The 16,637-nt window shown below is 37.2% G+C and overlaps 1 protein-coding gene across 6 annotated transcripts in view; it reads left to right on the top strand.

Moving 5' to 3' along the window:
- The window catches only part of CBY2 (chibby family member 2), a 37,366-nt gene extending 21,442 nt beyond the window's left edge, over positions 1-15,924 (top strand). For 4 of the 6 annotated variants that reach the window (XM_031958387.1, XM_012546318.2, XM_031958389.1 and 1 more), the window contains one exon: positions 14,533-15,924. In XM_031958387.1, coding sequence (XP_031814247.1) covers positions 14,533-15,753 — 1,221 coding nt within the window. In that variant the 3' untranslated portion in view covers positions 15,754-15,924. Of the gene's footprint in view, positions 1-46; positions 179-13,770; positions 13,876-14,532 lie in introns of those variants that run through there. The other 2 variants (XM_031958390.1, XM_031958388.1) reach the window with 2 other exon arrangements.
- The last annotated feature ends 713 nt before the right edge of the window (positions 15,925-16,637 follow it).

The following is a 16,637-nucleotide window of genomic DNA, read 5'->3' as shown; positions in this document are numbered from 1 at the left end:
TAAAAAATCATCAGTAACCTCTTTTTTGTCTTTGTTCTAGATACTTTGATTCTATCCATGTTGAGAGCTCACTAGTGAGGAAACTCCTTTAACTCTACAATAAACTGCCCTTTAGGGTTTTACAGAGTTTTCTGCTACACTGATAGATTAAATGACTTTTCTTGGATCACAAAGCTAAGTATGTGCCAGAGGTATGACTTAAACCATAGTCTTCCTGATTCCAAGGTCTTTTTTTCTCTCCACTACTCTCTGTGGCTTCTTAGCCATGGAGTTAGTCTTTTAGGGACCAGAAAAAAGATTGGTAGCCACAGTTATTTAATACCTCTTCCATTCTCTTATATGACATGTGTAGAATGCTCCCTATGCTTCTCTATGGCTCAAAATTCCTCACAACATAGTCATCTTACTGATGATGAAACTCTACATTTAGTGGGAGGGAACAAGCATTTATTAAATCCCTACTATATTCCAGACATTGTACTAAGTACTTTACAAATATTATCTCATTTGATCCTCCAAAGTTTGGAAGACAAGTGTTTATTATTATTCTCATTTTATTGTTCAGGAAATGGAGGCAGGGAAAGGTCTAGTAAATGTCTGAGGTGTCATATTCAAACTCAGGACTTTCTGACTCTTTCCCGAACTTTTTCCACTGTACCACTTATCTGTCCTTGGACAACATAGCCTGACACCACTATCATATTCCAAACCATGTAAGTTTGATACACCCTTCCAGAACTTGTGCTAGTCTCCATACAGTTAGATATAGACTTCCCTGGGGCAGGGCTCATTCTATCTTCCAAAACATTTTGCTCTGGAGATTTTTTCCATTAACATGGAAAGCATTGACTGAATTGACTCCAGTCATACCTGATTTTGGAGGAGTTAACTATTATTATTGCAAAGATAAATGAAAACCATCTGGATTTGCTACCCATTAATCCTGGCCATTCTTCTCATCCCCTACTATCTCCCATCCCCATCATTAAAGAAAATCTTTTTTAGAAAAGTTGACTTTGAGTTTCAATATGATGACATACTTTCATGCCTGCAAAACCTATTGTGCATCTCACTGATTGTAATGCCTGAAAAACATGAACGTTGAATTTATTTGAAGTAAATAAGATGCTGATTGCAGAATACCCTTTTACCCTTGCTATTTGGAAGATTAAGCCTGTCGTTGCAAAGTTAATGACATTCTTTTATTGCGAAGTTAATGACATATTACAATGCTTTCTATTTATCTAGCACCTTTATTTCTAAATGATTCTAGAGAACTTTATATACCATGAAGTGTATACACACACACACATACACATACACACACAACTTCTACAGAGTAAAACTGCCCTAAGACTTCTGGAATTTTATATATATATATATGTATGTATATATATATAATGTGTGTGATATGTATAATTATGGATAATGATTCATTTCACATCTTTTCAATCTTTAAAATTGTGAAAATAGTATAAGAAGCAAAGAATTGATATATAGAAAGCATTTCAATGTATCTAGATGAAATATATTAGGTATAAAGTAACTATAATTATTATCATTTCCTTATTTAAATATATTATAGCATTTATATTCTCTCCCCATCTTATTCCACCTGCTCAAACCTCTTTCAAATGCCTCTCAAAATCCTTTTGTCATTTAAATCCACTTAACTTAGGTCTATTCTTCTTCTAAGAATAAAATATTTCTATAGTACTCTGCAGATTACAAAGGGCTTTTCTCATGATAATCCCATGAGCAGATATCTCTATTTTAAAGAAAGATGAAGAATCAGATGTTCAGGGATATTAAGTGATTCACCCAAGTGATGCATGATCATAGTGTATCAGAACTGAAGTGACAAATATCTGAGTTCAAATCCTGCCAAGGACATTCACTAGCTATCTCAGTGTAAGTCATTTAATATCTTTCAAACTCAGTTTTGTCATCTATAAAATGGGAATAATAACTAATATTTATGTAGTTCCTACAAAGTACTTTATATATATGTTAACTCACTAATACTGGAAACAAGTGCTATTATATACCCCCCATTTTACAAATATTAAAACAAAGTCAGAAAGTGATTTGCCTCAAATCACAAAGTACTAGTAGGTGTCTGATAACAGGATTTGAATTCAGGTCTTTCTGATTCTAAATTCAACACTTTATCCACTATGACATCTGGTTCACAGAATCAACATAAGAATTAAAAGAGATAATACTTAAAAACCTTGAAGTACCATATAAATACTGGCTATTATTATAATCAGCTAAGTAATAATGGGGATTTAGGGCTGGGTCTGGAGTCAGGAAGATCCATCTTCCTGAGTTCAAATCTAGCCTCATACAATTACTAGCTGGGTGATTTTGGATTAAGTCACTTAATTAATCCTATTTCCTTGTTTCCTCATCTGTCAAATGAGCTGCAGAAAGAAATGGCAAACTATTCTAAAATCTTTGTCAAGAGTACCCCAAATGAAATCGGGAAGAGTTGGACACAACTGAACAACAATTATTATTAGTTGTTAAATAACAAATAACAAGATTTTAAAACTAAATCTTCTGATGACAAATCCAATGTTTATTCTACTGGGTCACCTAGTTATTTTGAACAAATTAGCTGATTTAAAAGAGGGTCATAACTTCTTAATGTGTACCTAAATAAACTTAGAATATTCAAGAGTCACTAATCTAATATTTTTTTCTTCATAAGTTCCTTGATTTTAGCAGATACAGAAGACAAAAGGTAGATGGGTAAATATGTATAAAATATATATAAATCAGGTACTAAATGACCTTTTTTTGAGGAAAGGAGACACTAGCATCTAGAGGACTAGGAAAAATCTCATGCCAAATGCAGAGATTGATTTGAGTATTGGAGGAAGCCAGAATTCCAAATCATGGAGGCGAGAAGGGAGTACAAGTCAAGCCCTAAGGTTAATCAGCATGAAAATACATAAAAGGGAGGAACCTACAGAATTCCTCTGTATGAGGAACAGAAAAAAAAGGCCAGATTGACTGGAACATGCAGTTCATGGAAGGAAGTAGTAATAGGCAATGAGGTATAAGAAGACTAGAGAGGGATATTATTATAAGCTATAAGTGAGTGTAAAGGGAAACTGAGGACTTTCAGAATAATCACTTGATAATTCTAGACCCAATTTCAAAGCTCTGTTATTCATTAAGGCTCTGGGAAGAACTGAAGACTTCTAGTAGAAATATCTGAGGTGATCTCCTGGACCTTTACTTAACTACTTAGAGAAGAATCTATTTAATGGCCTGGAGATATTCTAAGAGGTCTATGAACTGACTAATCTCTATTTTTTGATTGAGGAAGCCTGAGGTAAACTAAGTCTCCTTGATTATTCTAGTTTAATGGAGTATTTACCTCTAAACAAATCTCCTTATTGTGGGGGATTATATGGTTTCTTAAAAATTAATTTACTAAGGTAGATTGAACCTATAACTTGAATTCAGTTTATTTGAGGGGTTTGGGAAAATGAAATAGGATGCTCATACTGGCTCAAGCAAACAGTTATAAACCTTGTGAAACTGACCACCATAAATCCATAAGCTTAGGAAAACACACCTGCACACAGTAAAACTGACCATATGGGCCTGAGTGGAATTTGGCAAATTCGTGCCACTAAGCAGGAAGTGAGAATTAATTGATGAGGGGGGTATCATAGATGCTTGTGATTTGTGACTACATAATCCCTCTGACTTTCTGAGGGGGTGACCTCCTCTTTACTAGGGAATCCCAGTTAATGGATGTCTGTTGCTCATGAGATCCTAAACACACACTTCTATTCTTCATCTGAGATACCTGAGTATTTTTTAAATTGCACTTGCCATACCACACATAAGGAACTTTAAATGCTAAATAGAAAAGTTTAGATTTGATCTGATAGGTAAGAGGGAAGCATCAGATTTTATTGAGAAAAATGATCATGGTCAGAGATGTAGGAAGTATTCAGGGAGGACTGGTATCTCTGGTGTGAGGGCTTGCTGAGCCCTTTTCAAGAGTATTTATCCACCTTTGGCTTAGTTTCTCTCTTTTTAAAAAGCAATTATATACTTTTAACTTTTTCTTTACATTTTAAGTTCCATATTTTTTTCCTCTCTTTAGCTCTGCTCCCTCACCCATTGAGAAGGTAAGTAATATGATATCAGTTCTAAATTTGAAGTCATGCAAAATATTTCCATATTAGCAATGTTGCAAAAGAAAGAAAAATAAAGTGGAAAAAAAGCATGCTACATTCTGCACATAAAATTTATCAATTCTCTCTCTGGACATGGATAGCATTTTTTTGCCATTGATCCTTTGGAATTATCTTGGATCATTGTATTGATTAGAGTAACTAAGTCTTTCAAATCATTACAATATTGCTGTTATTGTGTGCAATGGTCTCCTGGTTCTTCTCACTTAATTTTCCATCAGTGCACCTAGGTCTTTCCAGGTTTTTCTGAAACCATTCTCCTTGTCCTTTCTTATAGCATAATAGTATTCCATCAAAATCATACATTACAACTTGTTCAATCATTTCCCAACTAATGGGCATTCCTTCAATTCTTGGCTATTTCAAAAAAGAGCTTCTAGAAATATTTTTGTTTAGTCTTTTTCTTAATGTGTGGACATCATGAATTGCCTGTTAGACACTGCAAATTGTATATTATTCCATCAGAATCTCAATCAACATGTCCAAAATAGAACTCATTATCTTTTCCCACTTCTTTCTGAGTTCGTCTTATACTATCAAGGTAATTATCATCTTTCTAGTTATTGAGGTTTGTTACCTCTGTCATTTCTCAGTTCTTCACTTTTCCTCACCACATATTTAGTCAAATTATTTAATTTTGTCCTTTCTGTCTTTTAATGACATTTATGATTCACATAATTCAACTTTCTCCACTCACACAGCTACTACTTAAATTCAGGGCTTTATCACTTCTTTGATAGTTCCTTAAAAGCCAATTTTCTTTTTTTGAAATTGGATAATTTGATTTTCTATTAGTTTCGGTATTTTGTATCTTTGTAGACATCCCTCTATTTCTTTTATGTTTTCAATTTTAGTAGCAAATAATTATCCATAGTTAGTTCTGGTAACTTTTTTTTCATTTCTTCTGATTTTGTAATGGTTTTGCTTTTTTTGTTGTTGATTTGATTTACTACCATTTTTTATCAGCTAAAGTTCTTTTTTACTTTTAATAATCATTTCTAAAAATTCTTTTTTGGGGGGAGTAAGAGGTTCTAGTATATCTATTTCTCCTCTAATTTTTAGCATCTTTTTCTTAGTGTTGATTTTAGGTTTGATTATTTGTTGGTTTTCTAATTTTTTATATTACATATTTAATTCATTAATCTTTTCCTTCTCTATTTTGTTAATGTACGTTTTTCAGAATATAGCTTTTCCTCTGAGGGCTCCTTTAGCTGCAACTCAAAATTTGTGGTATGTTTAAATCATTATCAATGTTTTCCACATAATTATTGTTTTTTAAAAATTTTTTTCGACTCACTCATTCCTTAGTATTTCATTGTTAAGTCTCCATTTGGGTCTGTATCTTTTGTTTTTGTTTACCTTATACTGCCCATTACTCTTTTTATTGTTATGGTATCTATAGGATGTCTTTTAACATTTATTTGCAATATCTCTATGCCCTAATTCATGGTCATTTTTTTGTAAAAGATCCACATAGTGTTGGGAAATATATACATATATACATGTTAAGGTTGGGAATGGGAACCCTAAAAGATTGGGCTTATATATATAGCAAGAATTTGCAGACTTGAATTCATTTCCTAGTCAAGGGGCAAGGTTTATTATAATTGTAATGCCATTACAAGTGGACTGAATTCCAAAAGAAATTAGCAAAGTTCTACCTGAGAGGAGACTCCTTTATCCAGCTTTCTATCATTGACATACTAATTCTATGACCAAGAGGAGTGGTGTCCGGAATTTGGTTATTACTGACCAACAGATTATCTGACAGTCAGCAATGAACTGAGGAGTGATCTATTCACTATCGTCTCAGGAGTTTAATTTATGGGACTATCCTGAGGCCAGAAACTATCTGCCCAAAGAGGGGTCTATTCAGAATCAGACAGATTGGGTGTGGGAGTTTCCTAAGGCAGACTCTAAAACCAGAAGATTTAGGATTACTGATTTAACAGAAGCCCCCCTGAGATTGAGGGACCACAAAATCATATTACATCATACATGCATTCTCACTCAGCAGATCTCATAATTGTTTTAGTTTTAATTTTTCCACCAATTTGCTCAATTCCATATTTTTTCTTTTTGTTAGATTTGCCCCAAACAAAAATTACACTATTGTATTACTATCTATTTTTTTTTGTAATTGTTAGTTTTTCCTTTGTGAATTTAAGGAATTTGGAGCATGTAAGCTAAATATTTATATTGACTTGTTCTCTAGGGTTTCTTTTAGTATAACACAGTTTACTTCTCTTTTTCAGTTATGAATTGTTATTATTTTTTACTCTGATAACATAATTACAACTCCTGCTGTTTTTTGGCTTCACCTGGAGCATAGAAAATTTTGTGTTAAAACCTCATTTTTATTCTGTATATGTCTTTACTTTTTAGATGTATTTCTTGCAAGCAACAGATTATGGGGTTTGTTTTTCTTATCCAATCTGTTACTTTTTTTATTTAAATTAGATTGTTTAAGCCATTTATATTTAAACTTATGAGTTAGATTTAATTTTTCTTCCATTTGTCTCTAACATTTGTTTTCTTCCTCCCCAAGTTAGTGTTTTTCCTCTTTTCCTTTGTAAAGACAGCACTTTGTCCCTTCAGTTATTTTAGGCTAATTTACTTGAGACTATTATTCCCAATGGCTTTCTTCTCCTTCCCCATTTGTTACCCTTTCCTCTCTAGCTTTTGGAGTTTTGCTCAATTTATTTGTTCTTTTTTCTTTTATTCCTTTGATCTAGTTATTTAATTTCTTCCCTCTTTTTTCCCTTCTTAGTTAAGTATAAGTCAAGTAAAATTATTTTGCCTCTTTTCCCTTTCAATTTGTTTTGTTACTTTTTAAACTTTCATTTTCTTTATCTTTTCCTCTTCATTGTTTTCATTCTTTGATTAATGATCCTTAAATTTATTTATTCCTTCATTAGTCTTGCATGCTATGTGAAATTAAAGCTTCTAAGGTACCTCTTTTCTAAATAGGTTTGGCCTTTGGTTGCCTTTTTCTCTTGTGCATCACTCAGAAAAATCAGTTTCAGGTTTTCTGCGCTCAAGTAGAAATGGGGCTCACTAACCCACATATAAGGATTCCAGTAGACCACATATTGACTTAGTAACCATATGTTAACATTATGTTCTATTGCATTTTTATTTCTTTTGTTAAATATTTACCAATAATATTTTGATTGGTTTAGACTAATGGGTCTTCGACACTTCTGATACAGAGGATAAAGGGACAGCTAGGTGGTACAGTGGAAAGAGTGCCAGGCTTTATAGTCAGGAAAACTCATGTTGATGAGTTCAAATTTAGCCTCAGAAACTTATTAGCTACATGGCCTGAATAAGTCACTTAATCCTATTTGCCTCCGTTTATTCATCCATAAAATGAACTAGAAAATGATATGATAAACTAGTCCAGTATAATAACCATGGGTCATGAAATGGTGGACAAGACTAAATGATTCACCCAGATATGAAGTGTAAAAATATTGTCTCATGTTAGGAATTTCCCATGTCCCTGACTGTGTACTTCATTATTAGCCTTTCCCTTTCCATGATAATCCATCCCCCATGTATATCATGTAATCTCCTCTCTGGATCAATTTTCCTCCCCACCTCCTTCTGTCAGTTGCCCCCAGATTTCCCTCTTCCTGAGATAGGTTTTAGAGAGAGTTCTCACTATGTGCACTAGATTGCTGAAAATTATATCAATTCCATGGTCCATGCTGAAAATTATATCAATTCCATGGTCCATTTATAGAATATCTTTGCTATTTCATGGAAACATATTTGGTGGGATTCCCTCCCACCACTGAAAGAAGATTTTCCTGTTTCTTTTCTTCTGTCGTTCAATACAACTCTTTGCTTCCTCACCCATTCTCCTATAGACTCTCCTTCATGGAAGAATACAGAATCCCTCCATTATTTATCTTTGACTTGATTAGGTAACATCACATATTGTACTCTATGTTGTTTTCTTCTCTCTTGTTATATACCTTCCCATTTTGCAATTTAGTTCTTCTATAAACACTGATTCACTTGAAGCGGCAGTGTGTTATAGGTGTGAAGTTTAATCCATGAAGTTTTAGGATTGTTGCACCACCATTCTTTTATTTGACTTCTGCTATTACTCTAATCTCCTTCATATACTGTTAAAAAGAAATCTTTTAATCATCTCTCTGTGGTTTTTTATTCTTGTTTCTATTGTAGTCAACCTCATCTATGACTTCCTTTTTAAAGTTTTTTTTTCTTTTTTCTAATTTTCAAAAAATTAATTTTGTTGTTTATGCTTTACTTAATTTTGTATTTCTTTTCCTTTCTTGTATTTTTATTTTCTGGGGTGTTTGCAAAGCAAATTATCTGTTCAGATCTGTTTTTCTTTATATCTGTTTTTATAGAACAACCACAATTTTTTTCATTAATGACCAGACTCAAGATGTCATCTTAGATTGAATCTTGAAAGCCCTTGTTCTATATGAACTCATTAATCCATTCCAGTAACTTCTGGCAGGTGAAGATTAGTCTAGTGTCATTCATATTGCTTTTCCATCATCTCTGAATTTCTTTATCCTGATAGTTAGTTGAATTTTTTATTTTATTCAGTTTAACAACCAAATTGGAGATTGCAGGATAGAGGTTTCTTATTTTTATTATGTATTAATTATATAAATATATTACATTTAGAATAATAGTGCATTTATTGTTATAATTATGTTTATTATTTTATTTGTATTTTTGGTTTTCTGGAGGTAATCTATGGATTTTTTTTTATTGGCACTTTGTTTTCTTTGTTCAGAAGTTCTGGGAAGTTTTCTCATTATTTCCTGTATTGTGCCATTCAGGTTTTTTGAGTTGTGTTTATGTATCCTGCCTTCTAAATCATTATTTTTATTTATATACAGATCATATTTTCTTTCTAAATTACTACTTTAAGCTTTTTTCCCTTTCAAACTGTTTTTTTTTTTTTTTTACTTTTGTGTATTTGAACTATTAACCAGTTATCATTTTCTTATTTCTCTTGTAAGGTTTTAAGGATTAGCATTTTCTACTGTTAGCTCATTGAGATGTTACCTCCTTGGGTTTCTTGATACCTTTTATAGACTATGGAGAGAACCAAAATTGTTTTGTTTCTTATATATAATTCCTGTTTAAGAGTTTGAAAGGTTATAAGGATGGAAGAAAGTATTTTCCTCCTTAGTATTGGGCACATGACCAAGAATTCTCATTACCTCTGGCTTAGATCATTGTATAACTTTCTATTTGGTCTCCCTGTCTCAAATACTTCCAATATATCTTCAAAAAGATTACCAAAATATTTTTCATAATGTCCATGCTTGACCATGTTATTACCTTTTTCAATAAACTCACTGACTTTTTATTACCTCTAGGATCATATATGAACACCTCTGCCAGTAAGACCAGTCCTTTCTTCTGGCTGACCTTTTCCTGCCTCATCTCTAGACTTTCAAAACCCAAAGCCCCAAACTCAAGCAGACCTTATTTAAGCTTGCCCAAGACAAGACTAGGAAAACACCAATCTTGTCTTCTCAATAGACTTCCAAATAATCCTTCCTACCCCCATTATCCTATCCCAAATGATGGGATATTATCAGGATACATTATCAGTTAGTCATTCCTACTGTGAAATGAATTTGTAGAACACAGCATACCAGTAGTTTAAATAGTAGAGGGCTGTGTGAAACCAGAAAATCTAATCACCAGCTTTTTTCAGAGACCTCACTAATACTCTACTTGATCTCATTTCCCCAGAGGTTAGAGCAATCCTATCCCTTTTATTCTCTTCTCAATCTAGTGATACCAAACCCCTGACTTGCTAAAGAATAAATCCCTCATGGAAAATGCCATCCACATCCAGAGAAATAACTATGGAGACTGAACATGGATCAAAGCTTATTTCCAGTTTTTTGTTTTGTTTTGTCTTTTTTCCCCTCTCATGGTTTTCTCCTTTTGTTCTGATTTTTCTTTCCCAACATGACTCATATGGAAATAGATTTAAATGATTGTACATGTATAACTAAAAAAAGAAAAAAAAAGAATAAATCCCTCTCCCAAATCCCAGTTGCCATTTCCTTCATTTCCACCTACCTCAATCTTTCCTGATGTCCTACTCCAGATCTCTCTGCTCTTTCCACAGTGCTCTCTGGTGCACCATAATTAGCAAACTCCATATAGGATTTCTTCTATTGCTCCTCTTTCTGGAATTCACTGAGACCTGGCTTCCTTCTTCCCTCAATAACTTTTATTTTATATCTCTCCTCTCTTCTCAACTAAACCCCCGGGAAAATCTATTCTATTCTCTACCTCCATTTTCAATTTGTGCATCCCTCTCATATGCATTCTGCATTCTGGTTTTTGACCTCATTCAATTGAAACTTCTGTCTCTTAAGCTAGTAAAAATCTCTTCTCAATCTTCTGCTTCTTGACATCTCTTGGGACTTGACACTGATGAATATCTTTCCCCCCAAAAGATACTCTCTCCCCTCTGAGTTTTCATGCCTTCTACTTACTTGATCACTTGTCAATCTTCTTTGATGCATCCATATTTATGTCAAACTGCACTCACTGGTTGACCCTCTAGGCTCTGCTCTGCTTTTACTCCATACTATTTAGTTTTGTGATCTTATTAGCTTCTATAGGATCAATGGCCATCTCTATGTGTATGACTCCCAGATCTACATATTTAGCTCTAGTTTCTTATTTTCTATTTCCTATATGAAATAGTCCATATTTCCAGTGGCATATCAGTCATTTTGAACTAAAGGGCCTTAGGTCTTAAATTCAATATTTCCAAAAGATAATTTATTATTATTATTTTTTTGTAAATCTACTTCTTCTGAATTTCCTTGTTTGTCCTTTTCCTTACTTCTGCTGAAGAGCCATGACCATCCTTCCAGTCACCAAGAATTCCAGACCTCAGTATCACCTTTGACTCTTCACTTTCACACATCTCCTATACCTAATCAATTATAGCTATTATAGTTTCTTTGTCAACAGTAACTTTCACATCCATCCCCTTTCCTTCATTCATACAACCATCTTGCTAGTTCTATGCCTCATCATTTCTCACCTGGACTATAGCAACAATTTTGCTGTCGAACTCCTTGCCACACATATTACCCCCTCAAACCAACCCCTATTATTCTGCCAAAATGATTTTTCCCAAAGTGTAGACCTGACTATGTTGACTGTCCCTCCTCCCCAATCAATAAATTCCAATAATTCCCATTATCTTTAGGACCAAATGTAAACTGTTACATTTGGCATTTAAAACTCTTCACAACCTGGAACCTTTCTATATATTTCCAGCCTCTATTTGCTGTTGATCATCTGTAACACACCATCTCTCTTCTCTGTGACTTTGCAATTTCCACCCCCATGCTCTCATGCTAATATAGAATGTAAGCTCTTCTCTTCTTCTCTCTCTTTCTTCCTTCTCTTCTCCTCTCTTCTCTCTTCTCTCTTCTCTCTTCTCTCTCTTTATCTCTGTCTCTCTCCCTGGTTTCTTTCAAAATTCACTTTAAGATCAAGCATCACATCCTACAGAAAACTGCCCTTCTGCAAATGATGATTTTTATATATTTTCACAATATTCTTATAGACTGTACTTATTAAACTTCTTCAAAGTCACCGTGATTTGATAGCATGAATCTGGGGACTTCACTCCCTGAAACTAAATCTGAAAAGAACAAATGAAACAAACCAAAATCTCAAATCCATTTCTTGGATCCCTAGGATCTAAAAGGAAGGAGAAGGTAGCCTTTTATCCTACCCAACTAGCATGTGTTATGCAGCTGCATAAGACCAAATGTTTATTCTGGATTTCACTGAGTAGGGAGGAAAATGAGAGACAGATAGACAAAGGCAGAGGAAGATAACAGAGAGTCAAGAGACAGCAAAAGAAAGAGATATGGAAATAAACAAACACACACACACAGAGAAGAGAGAGAGAGACAGACAGACAGACAGAGAGACAGAGACATAATACACACAACAGAGACACACACATACACACACACACACAGGGAAGAGAGAGAGAGAGACAGAGAGACAGAGACACAATACACACAACAGAGACACACACATACCCACACACAGGGAAGAGAGAGAGAGAGAGAGAGAGAGAGAGAGAGAGAGAGAGACACAGAGACAGAGACAGAGACACAATACACACAACAGAGACACACACATACACACACACACAGGGAAGAGAGAGAGAGAGAGTGACAGAGAGACAGAGACAGAGAGACAGAGACACAATACACACAACAGAGACACACACATACACACACACAGGGAAGAGAGAGAGAGAGAGACAGAGAGACAGAGACAGAGACAATACACACAAGAGACACACACACACAGGGAAGAGAGAGAGAGAGAGACAGAGAGACAGAGACAGAGACACAATACACACAACAGAGACACACACACACACAGGAGAGAGAGAGAGAGAGACAGAGAGACAGAGACAGAGAGACAGAGACAGAGACACAATACACACAACAGAGACACACACATACACACACAGAGAGAGAGAGAGAGAGAGAGAGAGAGACAGAGGGAGAGAGAGAGAGAGAGAGAGAGGAGAGGAGAAGAGAGAGAGAGGGAGAGGAGGAGAGGAGAAGAGAGAAGAGGAGAAGAGAGGAGAGGAGAGGAAAAGAGAGGAGAGGATAGGAGAGGAAAGGAGAGGAGAAGAGGAGAGAAGAGAGGCAGTTTTAGCTATATAGCCAATAGAAAGGGGCTACTTTCATTCAAGTGATAAGATTTTGAAATGCAGAAATCCAAGAAGCAAGTGCTGGAGTCTCCAATGTGGGTACTTCCATCTAAGGTGATCTCAACATGCAACAAAGCCCTGTTTGACTTAATTTTATATAGAATGCATCATTTTTGTATATAGATGTATGTGTTAATATTATTTTCTATATGAGAATGTAAGTTTCTTGAGGGCAAAGACTTAAATTTTTTTCTTTGTAGCACCCTCAAGTTTTGGCTCAGAGTCTGATATATTTCAGATTCCTACTCAGTGCTTATTGGGTAACTGAATTCAGTTCTCTCCTACCCAAAAAGCATTACTAAGTACTCACTACATGTAAGGAACATGCTAGGCACTGGAGTTGCAAAGACAAAACCCCTAAGCAGTCCTTACCAACCAAAAGCATACTTTTTATTGAAGGTTTCAGATTTGCTTTTTACTATGTACAAAGCATTGTGCTAAGTAAGCCCTTGCTTTCAGGGAGTTTACAACAATTGGGTAGTAGTGGTGGTTTACCATAATCACTAATAATTATAACATAAATTAGAATTAGGCATTTTTAAAGTGCATATAAGTGAAACCAAGCTATTAAAGTTTCAAGTAGGGGAGAAGCTACTTTTAAGGGAAGTCTTTTGAGTCAGTCTTAAAGGAAGAGAAGGATTGCAATAAAGACATGAAGAGTTTATTCCAAAAATGAGGGACAGTAAAATCATGCTGGTGGGCAAGGGAAAGATGAGATCAGGGGGAAGTAAGGAGTTCCATTTGCTAGAATGCAGAATGCAAGAGAAGGGAGTGCAGTGATGAGTACAAATCTGGGAAGTAAAATGGAGCCATAAGATGTGGGGTTTCCCCAATACCTTCCTAGATGTCACAGGAAATGCAATGCAAAAGGTGAGTATCTCCTGGCTAAGGCTCAGTTCCTGCTCCTCAAGACAACTTAGATTTAATTTGAAGTGGATCTGTTGAGGAAGAGAATGAGAAAGCATTGGGTAGAACCAAATATTTGCATTCAGTTTTCTCATCCGTTAAAAGAACTGTTGTTTGTCCTTCCTTCCTCTAAGGGAGGACCATGATATCAGGGAGGTGATGTGAATTGGATTTAAGGGAGGGAGGCTGCAAAGTCACTTTCCCTTCCAAAGCCAACTGGGTCCAGTCCAGATTGCACTAAATAAGCTCAAAGGACCCTTCCAACCTGAAGTCAGATTTCCTCACCAAAACTTCATATGTCACTTGATTCTGTTCCACATTCGGGCTCAGTTGAGCCTTTTCTCCAGATCCATAATTTGTACTACGGGCCAAGGTGCTCAGTATTTTCCCCTCCAAAGCCAACTGGGTCCAGTGGCAAGGTATCAGATTGCACTAAATAAGCTCAAAGGACCCTTCCAGAGCAAAATCCTACAGTTCTGAGGGTCAGAACTCGCGTTTTAGAGTCCATTTCTCCTCTCCTTCCTCTTAAGTGTCTTTCCTTTATCTGGGTAGGACAGTCAGTTCTGGGTGGGTCAGATTTCCTCACCAAAGCCTCACGTGTCCCTTTATTCTGCTCCACAGCGGGGCTCAGTTGAGCCTTTTCTCCAGATCCATAATTTGTACTCCGTGCCAAGGTGCCCAGTACAGGCCTCCGCGCCAAGAGGAAGCCGAAGAACTGCAAGCCAACATTCATACCCACTGAACCGATTCTCCTCTGCTCCCATCTGTGACGGCATGGAGCACCCCACGTCACAGGCAGAGCTGGACGTGGACTACAACCTGCCACGGGTTCAGCTGAGCGATGAGATGTTCGTCTTCCAGGACGGGCGATGGGTGAATGAGAACTGCCGCTTGCAATCGCCGCATTTCTCCCCCACCTCGTCTTTCCATCATAAGCTGCATCACAAGAGGCTGGCCAAGGAATACATCCTGCAGGAGGAGAACAAGTCCCTCCGCGAGGAGAACAAGTCCCTCCGCGAGGAGAACAAAGTCTTGCGTAAGGAGAACAAAATTCTCCAGGCCTTCTGGGAGGAGAACAGGGAAGAGAACAAAGGGGAGCTGGGGCGGGCGGCCGGAGCGGCTTCGTCCGTTCTGATCCAAAAGGACAACACGGCCCTCCAGGTCCTGAAGAAGGACAGTACAGCGATGCAGGTGCACAAGAAGGAAAGCGCCACTCTGCAGTTTCTCCGGGAGGAGAACAGAGCCCTGCAGCTCCTCTTGGAACAGCGAAAGGCTCATTGGCCGCACCCGGAGCAAAAAACAAACCCCCAGGAGGAAACGAAGGGCCCCCCGACTCCTCACGACGAGGTCCACAGCGCTTCGAGGCAGGCGGGGGAGAGCACCATCCCTCCGTGCGAAGAACCCAAAGGGCCGCCGACCCTCCACGATGACAGCAAAGCCCTTCGAGCCCTCCGGGAGCTGGTCAACAACCTCTCCATCCCTCTCGAGGACATCAAGGCTGTGCCGGGCCTCCAGGAAGAGGCTCAGTCTCTGCAGCTACTTCGGGAAATGAACCAAGCCCTGCAAGCGCTTCGGGAGGAGAATCAGAGTCTGCACGCCTTGAGGGAGGAGAACCGGATCCTGCACGAGGAGAACCGGACCCTCCAGCTCCTGAGAGAGGAGCATCGGGCCTTCCAAGAGGAGAACAAGGCCCTGTGGGAGAACAACAAGCTGAAACTGCAGCAGAAACTGGTGATCGACACGGTGACAGAAGTCACTGCCAGGATGGAGATGCTCGTGGAAGAGTTATATGCCTTCATGCCCTCCAAGAACAAGGAGCCCAAGAAGCCCGGCAGGGTGTGAGGGCTGGAAGGCCCCAAGGCCCAGAGCTCGGGGTCGCCCACTTAATAGAGCTTCACTTGAAAACTTCTTCCCCTTTCCCGGCCCCTTTCCCTCTGGAGTTCGAGCCTATGGAAAGAGCATATTATTGGCCCCCTTGATGCCAGAGAAGTAATAAAGGCATGAGGAAGAGTTTGGGAGACTGGCCTGAGAGAGTTATTTCACTAGTAGAGTTGTAACGAGCGTTTCTCTCACTTGGGGTAAACTTCACAAAATGACCCTCAGAGTCCCTCCGGGATGTTCTATGGAGAGGAAGTGGAGGAGATGGAAAGAGAGCCTCTCCTAGGAGAGAGCAGCAGGAGTAGAAAATGAACCACCTGGCGCTTCCTTTTTTATAATAATGTATAATATATTTATAAATAAATTTATATATAATTATATACTTTTATATATTAAATTTATATATAAATATAAATACTATAAATAAATTTATAGTATAATAATTTATAATAATTCTTGCCAAGTAAGTCCTAAGCTCAGTCATTTTTGTGCTCCGGAGAATATTGTCCACTCTCTCCACAGCCCCAGTCGTCCTGTCTTAGTTAGAACTCTGCTATTTAATCACGTGTTTGCCTCCTTTTTTTGTCCCATCTTGTCCTCTTGAATACCACTAACCCCCATGCCAGGCTATCTTCATTGTGGGCTCAGTGCATCTCCCTGATAACTGGGAGCAGGGTGCAAGCCTTGGAATAAACAAGCAATTCAGCAGATGCCTTTGGAGGGTGCCTGGAAGCACAGTTAACTGTTCAGCAAACAATAGAATTTACAAAAATTAATTGGCATAATGTAGAAGAGTGTTGGACTTGGAATTAGGAATATCTGTATTCAAGTTTTACCTTTGATGCTTG

The sequence above is a fragment of the Sarcophilus harrisii genome, chromosome 3 (assembly GCF_902635505.1).
Source record: "Sarcophilus harrisii chromosome 3, mSarHar1.11, whole genome shotgun sequence".
NCBI classification, from domain to species: Eukaryota; Metazoa; Chordata; class Mammalia; order Dasyuromorphia; family Dasyuridae; genus Sarcophilus; species Sarcophilus harrisii.
Note: the sequence above shows the minus strand (reverse complement) of the source record. Positions and strands in the feature narration are given on the sequence as shown.